The sequence below is a fragment of the Phoxinus phoxinus genome, assembly GCF_949152265.1.
Source record: "Phoxinus phoxinus genome assembly, chromosome: 18".
Lineage (NCBI taxonomy): Eukaryota > Metazoa > Chordata > Actinopteri > Cypriniformes > Leuciscidae > Phoxinus > Phoxinus phoxinus.
The window spans coordinates 24956070-24980305 of NC_136893.1; the positions used below are offsets into that span (position 1 = coordinate 24956070).

At 43.6% G+C, this 24236-nt stretch overlaps 1 protein-coding gene and 1 long non-coding RNA gene across 5 annotated transcripts in view; one reads left to right on the forward strand and one right to left on the reverse strand.

Annotated features, from left to right (window-relative positions):
- Window positions 1-24236, reverse strand: part of LOC306985353 (cadherin-like protein 26) — a 146028-nt gene that overhangs the window by 44163 nt on the left and 77629 nt on the right. For 3 of the 4 annotated variants that reach the window (XM_079587512.1, XM_079587515.1, XM_079587514.1), the window contains exon 1: window positions 1159-1397. The exons of the other annotated variant lie outside the window; for it this stretch is intronic. In XM_079587512.1, coding sequence (XP_079443638.1) covers window positions 1159-1194 — 36 coding nt within the window. In that variant the 5' untranslated portion in view covers window positions 1195-1397. Of the gene's footprint in view, window positions 1-1158; window positions 1398-24236 lie in introns of those variants that run through there. 4 annotated transcript variants of the gene reach the window in all.
- Window positions 1153-18551, forward strand: LOC306985366. Its single transcript, XR_013794789.1, has 4 exons — window positions 1153-1536; window positions 6355-6447; window positions 6537-6703; window positions 17871-18551. It is a non-coding gene; the product is annotated as an uncharacterized lncRNA (long non-coding RNA).

Sequence of the window (24236 nt, forward strand, 5' to 3'; positions counted from 1 at the left end):
AATTACGTTGATCTATGGACGGGATTTCAATGGTGTTTCAATATTAAAAAAGGGTGCATGTAGAATCAACATCAGAGTTCGACGTTGATTCAATGACTTAACGTTGACAACGGAATGTTGATTTAACATAGTTTCGATGACGGTTTGCTATCTGGGCAGGTAAACAAATCACCTAAGAATGTCATCTGTCACCATAGAAATTTCACTTGATAAGAACAACAAATGAGTTTCATAAACCACGGATTAATCTGTTTCTGTACATGACTGTAATTTAGTTTCTCTTTAACATGTTTATGACACACTTTAACTGCTGCATTCTGTACTAAAGCACGACATAAAGGCGAAACTAGAAAATTTGAATATGGTGCAAAAGTTAATTTATTTCAGTAATTCAACTTAAAATGTGAAACTAATATATTATATAGACTCATTACATGCAAAGTGAGATATTTCAAGCCTTTATTTTTTATAATGTTGATGATTATGGCTTACAGCTTATGAAAACCCCGAATTCAAAATCACAATATGGTGAAAAGGTTTTCATAAGCTGTAAGCCATAATCATCAAAAATATAACAAATAAAGGCTTGGAATATCTCACTTATATCTCAGTCTATATAATATATTAGATTATCACCTTTTAAGTTGCATTACTGAAATAAATGAACTTTTGCACCATATTCAAATTTTCACATTTTTGTACTATCTTCTGGATCACCAATATTATATTTCACAGAGATCACAATCTGAATTTCGATGCAAAGTTACTTATAGTCAGTGGAGTGTCTGTTGGAGGACCATCACAACAAAGTGTTAGGAGATATTAAGCAGACAGTCTACTAATACTTCCAAAGGCACCATCAAAATAAAGTGTTACCAATTTCTCTTATACCTTGACTTTGCATCTGTATGCGGTCATATTTTTAACGTCATTCCATCTAACATCATATTATTTATCTGCTTTATTATATGTGAGATTTGTAAAAGCTCCAATTAGACAGTGCTCAAAACTTTATCAATAAGAGCAGAAATAATTACTTTAAAAAAAGATTAGATTAAGTCCAGTAGTCACCATTATCAGATAAAACGATCAAAAGTATGATGCTAATCATTCCTTACAGCTGATTATGATGATTAAAGTTAACTCAGGTTTACTCACTGCAAGTAGAAACAGGAAAAAGGTGCCCGTGGTCATGTTGCTGATCTCCTGTTCGCTGGCGCTCGCGAAATGTCAGATCAGCACCTGTGGCAATCACCTTTACTAGGATTAGGAGTTAAACGAGTCAGCCATCTCACACCTTTTGTGTGCGTTTGAGCAATTTAGAGCTATGAGGGTGTTTGTGTGTTTACAAACAGCGTCTTTGAATACAATGAGTCATCTACCAACACAAAAGCCCTGGGGGCAGAAACCTGGGAGTGACTATTATAGTAGAAAACAGCCAGTGAGGATCCACCTCATTTTACCGTCAGCTAAAACAGGACAAACAGGCTGCTCGGCTTGCCATCTGCCAAGAGAAAATAAGCAGTGCTTTTGGAGGTAAGCCACTGTTTAAATGTGTGTGCAGCTCAACTCATTCAACTCAATATATATTTACAGAAAGAAAAAAAAACACTGATTAAAAGATCTTTTGATCTTTGAGCAAAATTATTGCATAGCTGCCCAGTAGGTGGCGATATGCAAAAATAATGTATGAAAGTATCGTGGACACATGCTGCGTTTCAATTTGCCTAGGCTAGGCTACTTATACCACACACTAAAAGTATGTACTCTTTTTGTGAAGAAAAAGTAGCAAAAGTGCAGCCTACACACGCCTTGGGACATACTATCACGTCATACAATTGCGTCTTTAACGTTTGCTCTCTGTCGAATCCTGTCACAGTAAACTGGCCTGTCAATCATCTTCTCACAGTTAAGATCCTCCACATTTAATTTAATTTCCTACTGTATCAGAGAGAGATGTAGCCTAGTAGCACGTTGATCTACAGTCGTGGGTCTTTCATGTGGAGAACTCTCCTCATATTAATGCATGATGCATTTAAAAGTTAATGGTCTAACTGATCTTGATAAAAGTCCACATTGTTATTGCAGATGAAATATAACACGGATAACATCAAATATATATATTTTTTATCGGGTTAAATTTTGATTAGTCACTCAAACCTGTATCTAAACCTCTCACCTTCGGTCACGCATATCCGCCGTGTTTTGTAGTTTTTTAACACTTTTTTTTTGTGTGTTTGTATTTCCTCCTCCAAAGCGCACTGGGTTGTGTGCAATATTAGCCTTTAGAGTGAGCACGGATACACACTTCGAAAATAGGAGACTTAGTAGTATAGTAGACATCCGGGACTTCTGGCATACTCTTTTCAACATGCTATTCTTTGGGACACAATTATTTTAATCTCACATACTGTTTAGGATGGATAGTATGGACATTGAGACGCAGGGATACTCTGGGTTGACTGAACAAAGACCCTCAATCCTCAACCCCATTTCTAAACCTCGGTCATGGTTCGCAGGATGAGTTGGCGGAAACGGAAGATAACCCCATCTCTCGCGCTCTCGGCTGACTCCGAGGACGCCGTTCTGGATCTTGAAGCTTGCTCTACTAATTCTTCAGACTTCAGAACGAGGAACTTGTGCTTTCTTCATCTGACTTTGTAGATAATCACACTCGCTGGCCATCTCTCCCCCTCATGCACATCATTGTGGAGGAAACCCACCTCACCCGCAAAGCCCTGCCGAGGAACATCAAACTAAGTGGATAAGGCAGATCCCAGATCTGAAGGAGGTGATCTCCACGAAAAATCTGGACTCCCCTTTGGGGAAGGGCCAGATTTTCAAGATTTTCTTCTGGGCTCTCAGAGGGCGTCTTTACTTATCCCAGCTCCTCTTGTGATTCGGGAGGTGGAGGCGTCCAACAGGCCATTCGCCCCAGCTTTGCTCATGAGCAAATCCTACCTTCACTTAATTTGAGTGGTCTCTGCCAGTTTGCTGCTTCAGGGCCTCAAACAGAGCGATACTATCGAAGAAAATTATTCGTCTGTCAGACAGTCTCTCAGTGGGTCCTCCTGAACACCGTAAGAAAAGGTTGCAGGATTCAGTTTGCTTCCCGTCCACCCCATTTCCGAGGTGTGGTAGACCAAAAATTTCTTGAACAAGAGCTGCGCTCTCTACAGGCAAAATTGGCCATGGAAGATGTACCCCTGCCAGAGAGAGAGGAGGAACTTCATTGTATGTCGTGCTCTTCAGCTTTGGAAGAAGACAGGGCTCCTCACGAGTCTCTCCCGACAGAAACCGCTCTCAAGGGCTGGGGTGTGCTTCTCGATGGTCGGCCATGGGCTTCGGGGGGACCCTCATCTCTTCTGGCACATAAACTGCCTCAGGATAAGAGCAGTGCCTGCCAAGCTTCATCATCGTCATCATCTTCATCATCAAGACATTAACCTCACCCTTACTTTTTCTTTCCTACTGTCTGCATTGATTCCTGGTTTCACAATTAAACTTCATTATTTTTTTTCCATTTCCTGCATCTGGGTCCAGTAAAAACTCGTTTGAAAAAAACTGTAAAAACTTGTTTGAAATGAATGAAGACATTTTGAACAAATCTCTTGAATGAATGATTCAATGATACATCAAATACATTTTAACACTGGTCGCCACCTTCTGGCATAACAATGTAATAGAAGTACAATCTTAATTTTAAGCGTAACATTAGTTTCTAAGGTAAAATGAATTTATTTTTGTCTGTTTGCGTGTGTAGATTTTGCCTAAATTCATCAAACGTTGGCGTTGTAAATCATCTGCTCCGCGATCGCTGTCTGCACCGTCATCACATATACCGTTAGAAAGGTCTCTCTCTCCTGTACAATGCGGTCGGATCCAAATATGGTAATTTACTGTTTATCAGCAACCAATCATGAAAGTAAAAGGGCATTTTAACTCGAAATGCTCAATCTCATTGGCTGATGCCAATTTCTGACAACGTGATTCGTTCAGAATCGTCACGTGACGCGCTTTGACATTTCATACTATTTGTATTTATAAGTGATTCTTTCCTATATGACAGGCTTAAAGTTTGTTGTCATACCTTGACAGTTTCGACTGCTGACTCAGCAGTCATCTTCAGTAGCGTCACGTGATGTTGCTGTGACGTCTATGGGTGTGATATATTTAGTTTGTCATTCCACCCGTGTGAGGGACTGTTGATGTGTTGTTTTAATGTGTTGTTATGATCAGTGATGGATGAAGCAATAATTAGTTTTGGATGTTAAACAGTGTGATACATGGATTTTACATGGACCTAAAGCATATGGTGTCTGTAATTTATGGCTTTCAATAGAAATGTGTGGAGTTTTGCCATAAAAATCTTTAAAGGCCGTTTTCTCAAAATGAGTTTTCTCACACTCCTAGTGACGATTTTCCTCTTCTGTAGCGCATACATACACCAAACTTTACAGTCGTATTGTGAAAGTTTGTCCAGAGGGATTTGTTGATATATCATTCTTGTCCTGATTTATATGACATTTAATGCCTAAAGATAGGGGGAAATAAATTGTAAAGGCTATTGGTGTCAAGATTCCTGTCTTGTTTTCCCTTGTCTTCTGTGGGTCGGTCGTTGTAGCTGCTTCCTGTTCCTGTCCCGAGTTCCCTGTTTTGTTGTTTGCCCTGGATTACCTGTTTGTTTCATTAAAGTAGTGCTTGCATGTGGATTCTCTCTCCGCTTCGTCCTTGCCTCATCGTAACAATTGGTAGTATTTTCTGATTTACAGGATAACAAAAGGAGATATTCATAATCCCCTCTGGTAAAGTATTTTAATTGAATATATCAACAAAATGCAAAAATAATTTTGAATCTTGTTTTTTTTTCAATGGTCAGATTTGTCACTTCAAAATATATGCAAATTAGCACATATTTAATTAGATATAGCCTGATTAGCATATTTAAACATAAAATTACAGAAAACTTGCAATACATTTTTTTAATCAACTGGTAAAGTTTCATGGTGATATCTGGAAGTTAAAAAAATTACCCTATTCACCTGTAGTGTCTCGCCTTAAAGGATAGATCGATTGGATGAGTGCGGTCAATAGGTCAATTCTTATCAGTAAATACTGGATGCACAACCGGAAAAGGCGGGACCGGAAAAGGTCAAAGGTCAAGGTCAACCGGAAGTCATCAATCATTTTGACACATGGTGCCTGGTAATAACTACTCAGACAGTTTCTGGTTCCCATTGACTTCCATAGTATATTTTTTTCCTACTATGGAAGTCAATGGGAACCAGAAACTGCCTGATTACTGACATTCTTCTAAATATCTTCCTTTGTGTTCAGCAGAGGAAAGAAATTCATATAGGTTTGAAACAACTTAAGGGTGAATATATGATGACAGAATTTTCATTTTAAAAGTGTAGACAAAAAAACAGGCGCAGCAGAAGTCTTCGGACCACTTTGTCGTTTTAAAAGTTTTTAGGACAAATCTACGATTTCAAGTTTTTTGGAGGATCTGCAGCTGTTCATCCAGAAAATTGAACGTTTGCACGGTAAGCTTCACATTAAGTCTACTTTTTTTCGATACTTCCTAAGTGAAAATGTGTGCTGAAAGCCCATGGTGTAACTTAACGTTAGGCTAACGTTAAGTTACGTTAAAAGTTAAGCTAGCACTAGTTGATATTTAAGTTAGCTAGCTAGATCAATGCGTGATAACTTAGTTCAGCTGATTAGCACAGGCAAAATGATCCTAAAAATTATCACCTGCGTCTTTTGTAAAAATAATTTGGATACATTAAGAGGCTAACGTTACGTTATGTAGCCTACTACATTGCAGAGTGCATAGGAATGAGCCCCGTTGTCTTTTCAAATGTGTTGGCGCCAACTGTAGTCAAACATTTACCACTTACTCAGCTTTCAAGGGCCATTATTATCGTGTACACAATGCACCTGCACCGCAAGCTGCTCCAATAACGTTAGCTGTTGTTGCGGATTTAAAATGTGCCATTTCATTATGTTCCCGCCATTTTCACACGGTGAAAGAACTAGTGTCTCACTTAAATGATCATATTGGAGAGGGCAGGTCTGTGTCATGTCCAGTAAGTGGTTGCACGGTCATGTTTACAAAAAAGTCATCATTTACTTCTCATATGTGTAGGAAGCATAAAGCATGCTCCCCAGATGATATTGATAACATGTACAGGGAAACTCGCCCTCAGCCCCCATTTGTCATTGCCAGTACAGATGATTCAGAAAAGACACATGAAGCCATGCCAACAGCTAGTGCAGCCATTGATATGCCAGAGAATGATAGTCATTCTTATCTCAGAAACATTTGTCTTTTTTACCTTAAACTGCAAGGACAGCTGCTGATTCCTGCCTCTACTGATAGATGCCTGGCAGAAGAGGTCCAACTGGAGCAAGTGCCTCTGACCCCCGCTGTTATTTTCTGTGGTAAGTCTTTTTTCCCAATCTTTTTTATTGCACTGTTTATAGAATTTGCAGAGCTTATTGATATAACCTGTTAAATAATTTGTTCATAGGACAGTCCTGCTATTCCTCAACAAGGTACATGCTGAGTCTGGATCAGAACCTAATCAACACAAACATCTCCTCATTCATTTCTGCATTGTCTCATGTTCGGGAGCTACTACTGTGTTAATATCCATTATCCATCTGAGCTGGCTTCAACTCTGGAGTTTCTTCAAAGGTGAGTAATCATGGCTTTCTCATTACTACTTTCCTCATACACACGCGCCACACAGACAGACAGACAGGCACGCACTCGTACAGACAGACAGACACGCAGACACAGACATGCACACAGACAGGCACGCGCACACAGACATGCACACAGACAGACACGCGCATGCAGACAGGCACGCAGACACTGACATGCACACAGACAGACACGCGCACACAGACACAGACAGACAGGTACATACTCGTACAGACAGGCACACGCAGACAGACATACATGCACACATACGCACAGACAGACGTGCATGCAGACAGGCACGCACACGCACTCAGACAGACTTGCACGCAGGCAGACACACACTCCACAGACAGACAGACAGATACGCACACACAGACATGCACGCAGACAGACAGTCACGCACACATACGCACAGACAGACAGACAGACACGCACACATACGCACAGACAGACAGACACACGCACACATACACACAGACAGACAGACAGACACGCACACATACGCACAGACAGACAGACAGACACGCACACATACGCACAGACAGACAGACAGACACGCACACATACGCACAGACAGACAGACAGACACGCACACATACGCACAGACAGACAGACAGACACGCACACATACGCACAGACAGACAGACAGACACGCACACATACGCACAGACAGACAGACAGACAGACACGCACACATACGCACAGACAGACAGACAGACACACACACATACGCACAGACAGACAGACAGACACGCACACATACGCACAGACAGACAGACAGGCACGTGCACAGACAGACACGCACACATACGCACAGACAGGCACGCATACACAGACATGCACGCATACAGACAGATACGTACAGACAGGCACACACACGCATACACAGACATGCACGCATACAGACAGATACGCACAGACAGGCACACACAGACATGCAGACAGACACACGTGCACAGACAGGCACGTACACATGCGTTCAGACAGACAGGCACGCACACATACACAGACATGCACGCAGACAGACACACACAGACAGACACGCACGCGTACAGACACGCATGGACAGGTTGATGGCTAATTTCGCTGGTACTTGTGACTAAGTGACAATAAAGGCTATTACATTACATTACGCGCGCACACAGACAGACTTACGCACACACAGGCAGGCACACGCACAGACAGACAGATGCAGGCGCACAGACAGATACGCGCAGACAGACAGGCACACACACAGACATGCACGCAGACAGACACGCACACACACAGACATGCACGCAGACAGACAGACTTGTGCAGGCACGCACGCGCACACACAGACAGATACGCGCACACACAGACAGACAGATACGCACACACACAGACATGCACGCACGCACGCAGACAGACATGCACGCACGCAGACAGACAGACACACAGGCATGCACGCGCACAGACAGACTTGTACACACAGACAGGCACGCACGTGCACAGACAGACAGATACGCACACACAGACAGACAGATACGCGCACACACAGACAGACAAATGCGTGCACACACAGACAGACAGATACGCGCACACACAGACAGACAGATACGCACACACACAGACAGACAGATACGCACACACACAGACATGCATGCAGACAGACAGACACACAGGCATGCACGCGCACAGACAGACTTGTACACACAGACAGGCACGCACGTGCACAGACAGACAGATACGCACACACAGACATGCACACATACGCACACGTACGCACAGACAGACAGGCACACATACACAGACATGCACGCAAACATATATATATATATATATATATATATATACAGGGCCGGATTAACCATTAGGGCAACTGGGCAATTGCCCAGGGGCCCAGGACATCTAAGGGGCCCTGGGCACCGTCAAATATTATGTCAAATATTATGATTAAAATGTCTCCACGATATGCTTTTGAAGAAATATCGTAGTATCGTGCATTCTATCAGTTTGCAGTTCTGGCGCCTCCGTCTCAACATACTGTACAGCGCGACGTATATTCACATTAAATGCAGAGGAACGGGACACTGTAGTTTATAAAAATTAATTATTTCCATGTGCTTTAAAGCCTTGCCGGTTAAACATGTCGTTCGCTGCTGATGCGCTGTTCTAACGGGCGCTTTTCTGAGCGCAATAACGTTACACCCGCCGACGCGCACATGCACTAAAAGCCTGTATAACAGCGCCTGTTACTGGACTAAGTTATCTTTCGGGTCTTATTGCTCTAATACTGTCAAATACACACAAGGTTTACATAAACAAAGTTGGTTATGTCTAAAGTGAAAGAACAGTAGAAAAAAAATAAGAAACAAATCTGCTTGTCAAATGCGTGTATATTAGACTCGTCGCGGGCAGATCTTAAAGTGACAGTAGCCCTAAAGCCCCGTTCACACCGCCAGCGATTTTGTCGCTGTGTGTCGCTAGTCTCTGTACTGTGAAGTCGCTTGTGGGCGTTGGTAGTGCTGTCGCTCTAATGTTATTGGTTGACTGGACGTCTGGCCATATCTATACTAAATACCAACACAAGTGATAACTAACTTTATATTATTTTAATTTGACTAGAAATTATAGGCTCAAAAGAAACAGTATGCTGTTGGGAGAGTGTTTTTATATTCCCATAGCAGTGTTCAGTGGATTAAATCATTTACTAGATTAACGATCGATCAAGCAACAAATTAAACTCACTCATACGGTCATAAATGATTAAAACGTCATTCGTATTTGACAAATAATACAGTTTCTTGTCTCTAATAGTCAACACAATGCAGGGCTAGACTTAGCCAATGCCTATGGGTCAGTGCCACACCTGCTCATAGCTTACGCTTTAGAATTCTTCTACATCCCAGATAACATCAGGACCATGATCATGAACTACTTCCAGGACATGCACATGTGCTTTGCACTGAAGAATTTCACCACTGGCTGGCAACAACTGGAAGTAGGGATCGCAATGGGATGCTCCATTTCCCCCATCCTTTTCGTGGCAGCGTTTGAGGTCATCCTGATCGGGGCAAGGCAAGTGGTGGGTGGGGTCCGGTTGCCTGCAGGCCGCAGGCTCCCGCCCCTAAGGAGCTATATGGATGACATCACCTGCCTGCTACGAACCGCCCCATGCACATCTAGGCTGCTCAAGAGGCTGGATGAGCTGATCACCTGGGCCAGGATGAAGTTCAAGCCGCAAAAGTCAAGGAGCCTCTCATTGCGAAAGGGGGAGAGAAATGACAGACTCACCTTCACCATCAGCGGGGAAGACATCCCCCGCATCGCGGATCAGCCCATCCGAAGCCTAGGAAGACTTTATACATCTGGTCTCTCAGATAAGGATATGGGGAAAATCATCCTTCTGCAGCTGTCAGAAGGCCTATCCAAGATTGACGCAAGCCAGCTACCTGGAAAGTACAAGGTGTGGTGTTATCACTTCACCCTGTACCCAAGGGTGATGTGGCCTCTGAAGCTGTGCGAAGTCACCTCATCAGCCGTGAGCCGGATGGAGGCAAAAGCCAACTCCTTCCTCCGTAAATGGCTTGGCCTTCCACGGTGCTTTTCAGCTGCTGGCCTGTATGGATGGAACTCACTCCGGCTACCCTTGAAATCCATCACCCTGGGCTATAGGCAGGAGAAGGCAAGGCTGGTGATGGAATTAAGGGACTCCTCCGACAGGACAGTGGCTGATGCAAATGCCAGAGTGGAGACTGGAAGGAAATGGAGGGCCAAGGAGGAGGTGCAGAAGGTGATGGGAAGACTGCAACATCAACAAGTCGTGGGCATGGTCCAGACAGGGTGGGCAGGCCTGGGATGGAGCAAGCCACTCATCCCTTGGTCCAAGGCAAGCAGGAAGGAGAGGAAGGACCTTGTTGTTGCAGAGTTAACGAGGATTGAGCAGGAGGAGATCAGAGTGAGGTCTGTGGTACAGGGGCAGCAGGGGCGGTGGACAACTTGGGAGGGTGTCGCGAGCCGAGAAATCAGCTGGGCAGAGTTCTGGAAACTGCCACAGGCTAGGCTCAGTTTCCTCATTAGGGCAACGTACGACACCCTCCCGAGCCCTAAAAACCTCCACCAATGGCTTGGAACAGAGCAATCCTGTGACATTTGCGGGACCATCAATGCCTCTCTCCAGCATATTCTGTCGGGCTGCAAAACAGCACTGACACAGGGGCGGCTTAGATGGCGGCACGACCAAGTGCTCAGAAAACTGGCAGAGGTGCTGGAGAAAAGTCGACAGGAGGCAAACAACAATAGTCCATCAGAGAGTCAATGCAGGATCCACTTCATTAGGCAGGGGGAACACGCAATGCATACCAGCAAGAGACAACCTGCCAAGCTTTTAACACCAGGGGCGGGGTGGAAGATGGAAATAGACTTGGGAAGGCAGCTCCAGTTCCCACAGGAGATATGCAGCACCACCTTAAGACCAGACGTGGTGCTGTGGTCTGAAGCTGTGAAATTAGTAATACTGATCGAGCTGACAGTTCCATGGGAGGAGGGACTGGAAGCTGCCTATGAGAGAAAGAAGGCGAAGTATGCAGACCTGGTTGCGGAGTGCAGGGAAAGTGGATGGAGTGTGAGGTTGTATCCGGTGGAGGTGGGAGCCAGAGGCTTTGTGGGCAGATCAACATCACGTCTGCTCAAGGATCTGGGACTACGGGGAGCCACACTAAGCAGATCCACCAAAGAGCTCTCTGAGGAAGCGGAGAAAGCAAGCCACTGGCTCTGGCTGAAACGACGAGACAAGGCTTGGGGGGTAACATCAAGTTAGGTTTTGCTGCAGGGGGTGTCAGGGAGACGTCCCTGTTCACTGCCCCGCCACCATGAGACGTTCTGGGTTAAGGGGCGAAACGTCAATGAGCGGTGGTCCCCAGCTGAAGACCCTGCAGCAAAATCGTGTGGTATGCGGTCAGGTTTAGGCCTGCCTCAGAGAAAAGGACGCCTCTGCCATGCATAGTCCACCAAAGGCACCGTTGGAGGTGCGACAGGCTTAAGGCCCAGCAGAAATACCATCTTACTGTAATGAAGAATGCATTTCTGGAGACAGTGGCTACTGTGAATAGAGCAGTTGGAGTCCAGGGAAGACTGGAGGACAACCAGGAGAGACTGGTGGCAGCAGGATAGACTGCTCCGGGAGAGGCGGGCTAGTAACCCTACCCTCTAGTTTTCCAAGAGGAAGGCACCCAAACCCTACTACGAAGAAGAAACAAAGAAAACAACCCGACGGCCCTCCGAGAGGCGGGATGAAAGAAGGGCCAACAAGGACGGACCACACGGTAACGAACGCAAGGATATCGGCAAAAGAGAAGATCCCAAGGAAGTGTGGGTGCGGCTGGGAAAAAACAACAACTTTGAGGGGACTTCACATCCACATTGGAAAGAAGAAGTGTGGTGGTGGTAGTCTGATGCAACCTTGCACTGCCCTGGCAAGGGCAGGTCAGACAAATGGGATCCAAGGCCGGGTTGACAACCACAGTGCCAACGGGCCCAATGTTGCAGAGGTAGAGCAGGTGGAAAGGGAGGAGGAAGAAGGGGATGTTGATGAACCCCAAGAAGTGAACCCAGTAGCACCCCCGAGTGACTCAAGAACAGAGTCGAGCCAAAGAGTCAGGAACCTGAAGAAACCATTCCGAAGGAATAAGATCAAGTGGCCAAAGGCCAACGAAGCTGAGGAGTGGAGGAAGTTGGACGAACATCTGAGCGGGCTGCTGCAAAAAGCTCTGCGCGGGTCAGTGGTAGCCAAGCTAAATCTGTTCGGGGAAATCCTGTATGAAGAATGCAGCAACAGATATGGTGAGGTGACCATCAGAGAAGCCGCAATAAGATCAAAGGGAAGGAGGGAGAAAGAGATTGATGACCTGGTAGCAAGCAGAAGGCTGGTTCGCAAGCGTTGGAGGAAGGCAGACGAGTCTGAGAAGGAGGGCCTGAAAGCTCTCTGGGATGAGATCAGAAGACGCCTTGCTAACCTCCGGAGGGCAGAACGCATTAGAAGACGGAGAAAAAGGAAGGAGAAGGAAAGATCAAGCTTCTTCAGGAATCCATTTCGGCATGCACGCGGGCTCCTTGAGGAGAAAACAAGTGGAACCCTGGATATCTCCAAAGAAGAACTACAGGAGCACATTCGCACTCAGTACAGTGACCCAGCAAGGAACAACCCCCTAGGCTCGCCAGGGTATGTGCCTAGACCCTCAGAACCATCAGCCCTGTTTGACGTATCACCACCCAAGCTCAGCGAGGTCAGACAGGTGATCCAGCGGGCAAGATCTGCTTCAGCACCAGGCCCGAACGGAATACCGTACAAGCTGTATAAGAACTGCCCAGGAGTTCTGAAGCTGCTATGGACCCTGATGAGAATCACCTGGACTAAACAGACCATACCATCTGAGTGGCAGAGGGCAGTGGCAGTCTCTATTCCCAAGCAACAGAACGCCAAGACCATCGAGCAGTTCAGGAGCATAGCACTACTGAATGTGGAGGGGAAAATCTTCTTCTCCGTGATGGCAAGAAGAATGTCCATCTACTTCACGGAGAACAACTACATCGATACCAGCTGCCAGAAAGCCGGGATTCCAGGCTTTCCTGGCTGTGTAGAGCATGCTTCCATGATTTGGGAACAGATCCAGACCACTAAGAGGGAGAAGAAAGATCTGCACGTCATATGGCTAGACTTAGCCAATGCCTATGGGTCAGTGCCACACCTGCTCATAGCTTACGCTTTAGAATTCTTCTACATCCCAGATAACATCAGGACCATGATCATGAACTACTTCCAGGACATGCACATGTGCTTTGCACTGAAGAATTTCACCACTGGCTGGCAACAACTGGAAGTAGGGATCGCAATGGGATGCTCCATTTCCCCCATCCTTTTCGTGGCAGCGTTTGAGGTCATCCTGATCGGGGCAAGGCAAGTGGTGGGTGGGGTCCGGTTGCCTGCAGGCCGCAGGCTCCCGCCCCTAAGGAGCTATATGGATGACATCACCTGCCTGCTACGAACCGCCCCATGCACATCTAGGCTGCTCAAGAGGCTGGATGAGCTGATCACCTGGGCCAGGATGAAGTTCAAGCCGCAAAAGTCAAGGAGCCTCTCATTGCGAAAGGGGGAGAGAAATGACAGACTCACCTTCACCATCAGCGGGGAAGACATCCCCCGCATCGCGGATCAGCCCATCCGAAGCCTAGGAAGACTTTATACATCTGGTCTCTCAGATAAGGATATGGGGAAAATCATCCTTCTGCAGCTGTCAGAAGGCCTATCCAAGATTGACGCAAGCCAGCTACCTGGAAAGTACAAGGTGTGGTGTTATCACTTCACCCTGTACCCAAGGGTGATGTGGCCTCTGAAGCTGTGCGAAGTCACCTCATCAGCCGTGAGCCGGATGGAGGCAAAAGCCAACTCCTTCCTCCGTAAATGGCTTGGCCTTCCACGGTGCTTTTCAGCTGCTGGCCTGTATGGATGGAACTCACTCCGGCTACCCTTGAAATCCATCACCCTGGGCTATAGGCAGGAGAAGGCAAGGCTGGTGATGGAATTAAGGGACTCCTCCGACAGGACAGTGGCTGATGCAAATGCCAGAGTGGAGACTGGAAGGAAATGGAGGGCCAAGGAGGAGGTGCAGAAGGTGATGGGAAGACTGCAACATCAACAAGTCGTGGGCATGGTCCAGACAGGGCGGGCAGGCCTGGGATGGAGCAAGCCACTCATCCCTTGGTCCAAGGCAAGCAGGAAGGAGAGGAAGGACCTTGTTGTTGCAGAGTTAACGAGGATTGAGCAGGAGGAGATCAGAGTGAGGTCTGTGGTACAGGGGCAGCAGGGGCGGTGGACAACTTGGGAGGGTGTCGCGAGCCGAGAAATCAGCTGGGCAGAGTTCTGGAAACTGCCACAGGCTAGGCTCAGTTTCCTCATTAGGGCAACGTACGACACCCTCCCGAGCCCTAAAAACCTCCACCAATGGCTTGGAACAGAGCAATCCTGTGACATTTGCGGGACCATCAATGCCTCTCTCCAGCATATTCTGTCGGGCTGCAAAACAGCACTGACACAGGGGCGGCTTAGATGGCGGCACGACCAAGTGCTCAGAAAACTGGCAGAGGTGCTGGAGAAAAGTCGACAGGAGGCAAACAACAATAGTCCATCAGAGAGTCGATGCAGGATCCACTTCATTAGGCAGGGGGAACACGCAATGCATACCAGCAAGAGACAACCTGCCAAGCTTTTAACACCAGGGGCGGGGTGGAAGATGGAAATAGACTTGGGAAGGCAGCTCCAGTTCCCACAGGAGATATGCAGCACCACCTTAAGACCAGACGTGGTGCTGTGGTCTGAAGCTGTGAAATTAGTAATACTGATCGAGCTGACAGTTCCATGGGAGGAGGGACTGGAAGCTGCCTATGAGAGAAAGAAGGCGAAGTATGCAGACCTGGTTGCGGAGTGCAGGGAAAGTGGATGGAGTGTGAGGTTGTATCCGGTGGAGGTGGGAGCCAGAGGCTTTGTGGGCAGATCAACATCACGTCTGCTCAAGGATCTGGGACTACGGGGAGCCACACTAAGCAGATCCACCAAAGAGCTCTCTGAGGAAGCGGAGAAAGCAAGCCACTGGCTCTGGCTGAAACGACGAGACAAGGCTTGGGGGGTAACATCAAGTTAGGTTTTGCTGCAGGGGGTGTCAGGGAGACGTCCCTGTTCACTGCCCCGCCACCATGAGACGTTCTGGGTTAAGGGGCGAAACGTCAATGAGCGGTGGTCCCCAGCTGAAGACCCTGCAGCAAAATCGTGTGGTATGCGGTCAGGTTTAGGCCTGCCTCAGAGAAAAGGACGCCTCTGCCATGCATAGTCCACCAAAGGCACCGTTGGAGGTGCGACAGGCTTAAGGCCCAGCAGAAATACCATCTTACTGTAATGAAGAAGGGGAAACTGTAAAGTGAACTGCAGCAGTGCTAAACTTGCATCAAAAACGTACAACACTCGAACTATTAAATGAATTAAACTCACTGAGACTGTCGACAGTTTCTTTTCCATGCATCATTTTTATTATATCCATGAATGTGGTTACAGTCAAATCATATAAAACAGTGAAATCGCATTCGAACTCTGTCTTGCCTGCACTCGAGACGGTGACGTAACGTGAGCTCCACTGAAAGTCTTCTTTCCTATTGGTTGTCGCTCGCGAAAATCGCTTCTCATTTGCATAAAGTTGAAATTTCTGAACTTTTGTCGCTTGTCTCCTGTCGCTTGACACGCCCACATTCTGTCGCCAACGGTCACTGTCGCTCGTGTCGCCGGAAGTCGCTAGCGCTCCATTGAAATGAATGGGATCTTGTCGCTTTGTCGCTGCGTGTCGCTGGCGGTGTGAACGGGGCTTGAAGCCCCGTTCACACCGCCAGCGATTTTGTCGCTGTGTATCGCTAGTCTCTGTACTGTGAAGTCGCTTGTGGGCGTTGGTAGTGCTGTCGCTCTAATGTTATTGGTTGACTGGACGTCTGGCCATATCTATACTAAATACCATCACAAGTGATAACTAACTTTATATTATTTTAATTTGACTAGAAATTATAGGCTCAAAAGAAACAGTATGCTGTTGAGAGAGTGTTTTTATATTCCCATAGCAGTGTTCAGTGGATTAAATCATTTACTAGATTAACGATCGATCAAGCAACAAATTAAACTCACTCATACGGTCATTAATGACTAAAACGTCATTCGTATTTGACAAATAATACAGTTTCTTGTCTCTAGTAGTCAACACAATGCAGGGGAAATTGTAAAGTGAACTGCGGCAGTGCTAAACTTGCATCAAAAACTTACAACACTCGAACTATAAATTAATTAAACTCACTGAGACTGTCGACAGTTTCTTTTCCATGCATAATTTTATTATATCCATGAATGTGGTTAGTCAAATCATATAAAACAGTGAAATCGCCCTCGATCTTGCCTGCACTCCGAGACGGTGACGTAACGTGAGCTCCACTGAAAGTCTTCTTTCCTATTGGTTGTCGCTCGCGAAAATCGCTTCTCATTTGCATAAAGTTGAAATTTCTGAACTTTTGTCGCTTGTCTCCTGTCGCTTGACACGCCCACATTCTGTCGCCAACGGTCACTGTCGCTCGTGTCGCCGGAAGTCGCCAGCGCTCCATTGAAATGAATGGGATCTTGTCGCTTTGTCGCTGCGTGTCGCTGGCGGTGTGAACGGGGCTTAATAGTAAACATGCAATCGCTTGTCCTTAAAGGGATAGTTACCCAAAAATAAAAATGTCATTATTTACTCACTCACTCTAATGTTGTTCCATACATGTATTAATTTCTTTCTTGTGCTGAACACAAAAGAAGATATTTTGAGGAGTGTGGCTAACCGGACGGTCGCTGGTCCCCATTGACCATAGTAGGAAAAAAACTGTTATGGAAGTCACTGGGGTACATCAACTGTTTGGTTACCCACATTCTTCCAAATAACTTTTATTTTCAACAGAAGAGGGAGACTTATTTGGGTTTGAAACGGCTTGAGAGAGTAGGCTAAATGATGACAATTAAAAATGTCCCTGTTAATAAAACAACAAAATACAAAGAGCAAATCCCTCACTCTTGACTGAGAACTTTAATAGTAGCTTTAATAAGAATCAATGTGCAATTTATACAGTGAAGTCTATGTTGTGTTTTATTTTCATATTTCATATAATTTAATGACTTTCTTCAATGCTGTTAAATACACCTGTAGCTGAAAAAATAAAGCACCGTTTATTTCATTTGTATATTAAGTTAAGGGGGGGGTCCTACAAGTCATTCGTCCCCTTGGAATTATAAGGTTCTATCTGACATTTTTGTCAAAATTGAGTTATTCACATATTCTTATTCTGTGACAACTTCTTTACATTATGTGATGTTGTTTTTTAAGTTGTGTACATTTTGAAACTTTTTATTTAGAAAATAAAAAGGTTCTTTCTACACAGTCGAATGGAATGCAAAAACTTTAAAGCTCAATATCTCAAAACCAGTCAAAATGCAGATAGAACCTTATAATTCCAAGGTGGCGCATTGTGCCCAGGGGCCTCTGAACTCTTAATCCGGCCCTGTATATATATATACATATATACACACACTGTAGTTTTTTTACTGATCAACTAAAATGCTTAATATGGTTTTATTCTACAGGTGTTTTTTCTCAATAAACCCAGAAAAGGGAACCAAAGTACAGAATAAAAACTCCAAGCGTCCTCTCAACCTGAACCCTCGAGTCCTCACCCTGATACAGGAACTCTCCGATCACGAGTGGCGTTAAGCCTAAATATGGACTCTTTCTGTTGACTCTGACTGTTTGTTTGAGAAGAGGTACTGTTTTCACTTTGTTAAATCCACAATGTGTATTATGGTTAAGGCACTATGTAATTTGTTTTAAACTCTTAAAGGTGCACTGTAACTCTTCCTGGTAGAGGGTCCGTATGTATCTTGCATTTATTCAGTTAGAACTGTTTTTAATGCAAAAAAAAACCTTAACAAACCTGGGGGCTCACCTCTCCACAGATCTGACATGTAACTAGGCCTATTGGCATCACCTGATTGTCTCCATGGAGATCGATAAGTCTTATGCCATACTGTGGAACATTCCAGTTGGTTGTTGTAAATTGTTATTGTGCGCCTGGCACTTAAAGCTTCTTTGCATCTTGTATATATTGAAAAAAGAAAATGGGCCAATTGTTTCATGCCTGTGAGTTGTTGTTGTGTGCCTGGCACTTAAACTTTGTTAAATTACTTTTCAAACTTAGTTTGAAAAAAAAAATGCATCCAATTGTTTACAACTATTTTGATGGCTGTTAAATAAATTTTGCAAAAGTGATATTTTCCTCTCTTCTTATTTCAAGATGTATTTTTTTAATTTACCACAATATAACTTAATTATTAAAACATAAAAAATACAACATATTATGGATATTGTATGTATAATATACAGGACATTTGCAAAATTTTACTGTTGTTTTACCAGTTTAAATTTGTTTTTTTGTTTGATATTTCCCTGTTAATTTGATCATTTGATGCACAATAAGCAATTATTACATGTAAAAAATACAGGAAATTGTCTATTTATATGCAACAGTTATGTGAAATTAACCAAAAAAAATGGTAGTTCAGCCGTCATTTCATTCACTGTAAATCAATTTACATATTTCGTCCGTAAAGTTATCTACGGTGCTGCTGTGTTTTTTACAGGAATTCTCTGGTAACCACAGCTGCCAGCGTTTTCCTGTAAAAACAAGGGTTTTTTTTACAGTGTGTGTTTTGACAGTTTGTGCATCCGGTGTCTATTGATAAGGATGGAGCAGTTGACCTATCTATCCGATCAATCAAGTGTTTTGACATAAGCTTTGTGGGTTTTTATGGCAGAAAGTTTGAAGCGGTTGTTATAGGCCATGTATCACCATTCCACAGTGTGGTCTGGTTTCCTTTGTAATGTGAGACGAAAATGTCAGTGGCACAGGCGCTCCCCCTACCCCTCCATGTCTGCTCTGACATCTGAAACTAAAGTTGAAAAACATACTGTTCTTTATAAATGTATAAATTAAATGATTATAAAACAATTTAAGTAAAGTTGAAAACATACTGTTAAAAGTGTATAAATTAAATTTAAAATAGCTTACTAAAAAATACACTGAATCAAACATTTCAGTTAAAAGTTTTAAAACACTGTTTTTCAGTGTTGGGGGGGGGGGGGGGGCTTCAAGGTTGAGAACAAAGGTTGAGAACAAAGGTTTAGCATGGAATTAATTTCTATTATATTCAAGACATACCGGTGAAACGCAAGCAACAACAAGGCATCCAAATAGAGGCAAAAGCATACCGTCACAGTCAAAAAATGAACCACCGCATATCCTAATGGAGACGGAGGCTGGGACTCACAATATCAGGAGCAACACTGTTCATGCAAAGCTGGGTAGGTCTCTATTCACTTCTATAATCGTTATTACAAAGCAAACGGACTACGCGAGTATAAAGTTGTGTTTATTAGCAGCGTGTGCTAGCGTATCAACAATTAGGGTAGAGAACCCAAATCATAACCTAAACCAGCATAAAACTGTCTAACTAGTATAACTTCACAGTAAGGTTAAAAGCTAAATGTATCTTAGAGACAAAAGTGAGCTTGTTGATCTTGAGGGGTTTCGCTGACTGAGAGGACGTCTACACAGTTTAATCCAAAGACGACACTTGTCAGGATTTGACTTCGGTTTTGGGAAGGGAAAAAACGGACACCCCCTCCAACCTCTCTGGGAAACGCGTATCTGTGTTACAAATGCCCCAGGCACAACGTTTAACCATATTTCTGATAAAACTACGACGGTAATAGCCGGCCGAGACCACAAATATGAGACGCCTGTGTTAAAGTCAATGGAGCGCTGTGAAAAAGTGTCGAACCTCTGTGGAGCTCGTTCTTGGCTGCGCTGTGATTGGTCAATCTACATTCTAGGGCGTGGCTTAGCCAAAGGCGAATTGAGGTTTTTTTTTTTTATAGTCATATTGTTTACTGGATAGATGTTTGGCAGTTAACACAGGCCATATTACCAAATCACTGATGCTGATATTGTTTTGTTACCACTCTACTTTCACTAACACCGTTTCTGCATTGCTAAGTAATTATGTATGTGCACACCTTAGCACTGACAAAAGAGTGATTATGACAATTAAAAAAAAAATGTTACGGTTGGCACATACAGACATTGTGACTCAGATTATTCTGAAAAAAGGTAATGCAATGTGCTGAACTTGAAACACTACCTGAATGTGTTGCTAATCAAGGTCTTCGGGATTACTTAAAATTTATGATGCGTCCCAATTCCCCTACTTATACTACGCCCTAAAAGTATGTACTCTTTTTGTGAAGAAAAAGTACATACTTTTGAGTGTGTAGCAAAAGAGTAGGCAAGCTTTGGGACATACTTCCTCATGTTTAACAGACAGATCGGTCGCGTGAATCCTGTCACCGTAACCTGCCCTGTCAATCATCTTGTCACAGTTAAAATCCTCCATTCAATCTAATTTAATTTCATACCGTTTCGGAGAGAAATGCAGTCGCACGTTCATCTGCCAGTCGCGGGTCTTTCATGCGGAGACTCTCCTCATGTGTTTGCAATTTGAATGTAATGATGCATTTAAAAGTTAATAGTAGACCATCCGGGTATCTTTGGAAACACTCATTTCAACATACTACAATTTGGGACGTACTAATCATATTTTCGAGTACTATTTAGGACGGATAGTATGCGAATTGGGACGCATTGTTAGTGTGTTTAGGGCAAGTCAGTGCTCAACTCCACAAGACATTCACCCTTCACTAGCAGGATTGGACGCTCGGCTTTAGATGATGTGATTAGTGTGTAACAGAGCTACATCCTCAGGCATTGCTTTTTTCCATATAACTTGTTATATGGTTGTGCACTGACAAAAAAGCCTATAAAAACAAGTGAAAATGGTATGTCTGATCGCTAGGAAATAAAAACAAGCAAGCCCTAAACAAGCAAGATATCATAGTCTGTAGCGCAAACAGTATAAGTGGGAATACAGTCTAAAATGTATCATTAGGAGTCTTTTCTTTTCAAATCCAAAAGCTTGCCTAATGCCCGGTACACATTGTACAATTCTGGTCTGTCCCAGATGAAAGATGACCAATCGTGGCGATTTATGTGGTCGTGGCTCCTAAACGGTAGTCCTACGTCGTACAGTGAGCCTGCGTTTACATACAAGTCTTAAAGCACAGATCCGATCTTTTGACCATTTCCGATTTTTTGGCCCGAACAATTCCTTGATTCTGTCCGCATGTGTTGTGTCCTATTTATTCTCCTTGTGTTTGCAGTCCTGTTCCAGTTCATTGTCAACATTCACAGTGTTTTTCTGGATCCTGAATTTCCCCCTATAGGGTAGTTTTGTTTCTTTTTGTTTCATTTTATATAAAAAGCCCATCGCCTCATCAATCAACCCCCAAGGGATGAGGCAACCCCAACCCAAACAAAAAGGATGAGTCTTCCATCTTGAGTAAACAGAGAAAGTGTAAATCCAGTCCGATCTCACAAAAGTGCGTATCTACACGACAAATGTTATTTCTCGTGGCATTTATAGGGGAGACCAGGGACAGTTGTAACACTTTTAGCAATTTTTAGCAACTTGTTACAACTGTCCCTGGTCTCCCCCTACGCCAAAAATAGTTTTTGCGTGCATATGTATATGCATATAATATGCACGCACTCCCCACCCCTAATCCTACTCAAGGGTTTTCAATGCGTAGCATATGCACACAAAAAACATTTTTGCCGTATAAATGGTACGAGAAATAACATTCGTGATATAGACACGCACTTTCATGAGATCGTGTTGGTAAATCCCACACATGAGGCTATTTCAAACATTACAAGCTGGAAAAACGTATATCCAGTTGTCATTTATTCACCCTCTTGTCGTTAAAAACCTGTATGTCTTTCTTCCGTGGAACATAATAGAAGATGTTTTGAACAACGAAAGTCAATGGGGCCCAATGATGTTTGGACTCCAATATTCTTCCTTTAAGAGTTTAAAGAGCTTTAAAAACTAGACCAACGTGTTGTAAAATAACAAATGAAACAAAATAAATTAACTTTTTAAGAGATTACAAGTTATATGTTCCTTTAAATGGGTGTTGGTTTTACAATTGTATGTAACTAAAACCTTGAACCATTTTCCATAATTTCTGAAACACGTTCACAAACATCACAAGTCCGCCTTTACATGCGCAACACTAAGCTATTCAGCAGTGTCATACATGACCTTTATTCTACATACACACTTAGAAAACTATGCCTAAACCAAACATTAACATACAAAAGTAGTCTCCTTTGTCAACAGCGCCATTCAAGATGAATAATGAATCAAAGTATCACTCCCTGGGAGGGGGAAGAAACTTGACTTTTGCCTCTCTTAATGAAATTTGCATGTAGGCTATCTATCAACCTAAAATAACTGAATTTTATTCTGCAATGATTCCATTGATTCAAAGGCCAACATATTTTTAATTTTCGCCTGTTTAAATACACCACCGCTTCTGCATTTAGCCTCAGTGCCACCGCAGCTTCCGGTGCAGTGTATGGCAATTGTGAAAAAATTAATCACTAAGCAAAATGAAACCTTGAGGATGAATCACACACCAGGACAAAGCAATATTGATATGATCCACCTGTATGTAGAGCTTCTATAATTCATTACTAACCTTTAAAAAAAATAAAAAATTAATCAAAATGTTATGTTAACTATAATAGTCAATGATATACTATACAATATATTATATTATAATACAATTAGTTGTGATCGAGAGTTATTATAATTATGACAGAAAGAGATTGCTACTACCACAGTGTGCTATTGGAGGATACTGTACCGTAAGCTTGCGTAACACTGAGATTTTAGCGGAAATATGTAGGCAGTCGAGTCTATTGATTTGAAAACTTCTGAATTGTCTTATTGTGTTGTGTTGTGTTGTGGTAGTTTATTTTAGATGCTTCTCTGATAGAGTCCTTCCACAAAAGGGCCTGTTAACTGACTGATGTTGGCCTAGTAGCAGCATAATTGATCATAATCGTTATGGGTGTACTACTTATTGTTGTTAAAGGAACCGTATGTAAGATTGTACCAAAACTGGTACTGCAATCACTTTCAAGTTACCCCCTCCCCCCTGACTCGAGGTTGCCAGATAGGCTGCAGGATCCAGCAGGAACGTCGGCTGCTACAAGGAGTGTCCAATGGCAAGACTAGAGCAGAGCTGGCAACCCGGATGCCGAAACACTACTGACTTCGTGATTGATAGATAGGTGGACGGTGGCGCATCAGGCCAAAACACAACATGACAACATCAACATCAGTTGAGGGCTGCAACTTCACTTTTACATGACAATATCCTGGCCGGACTACTGTTGTCAGGGATATAAGTATTTAAAATGAACATGATTTCTTAATGTCTACTGACATATATCAGGGCCATTTTATGATTAATTGAAATACATTTCATACATACGGTTCCTTTAAGCTTACACAGAATGAAATGTCAATTTCTTCAATGCCAAAATAAGAACATTGGCTTGGCATTGACAAGATTGGCTTTATCCAATACTTGCACTTGGCATCAGAAGTTTGAAGAAGCACCCCAGTAGGGCACATACACACGTGCTACTGACAGTTATTGAGGTGTGGTTAGTCTTCACAGTTGACTAAAAAGGAAAACAGGATAAAAGCATGCCGTGCGTCTGACTTAGCACTGCTGACATTTTTCCATAATAATTGAAGTAAAATATGTGTGACATATTTGTGGGTGTAGCCAACACCAACACCACCCTGTCCTCACCCCTAACAGGCATTTCATTTACAGCATTTTCTGAAGATAATATTAGTTATCGTTAACACTTGACATAATCCAGAGCATTACACACGCTCTATTCTCCAGTCTTCTCCCGTGGAATCAAATGGCATTTCTCTGCTTTTCATCAGACTATTAGAGTGCAAAGATCTGTG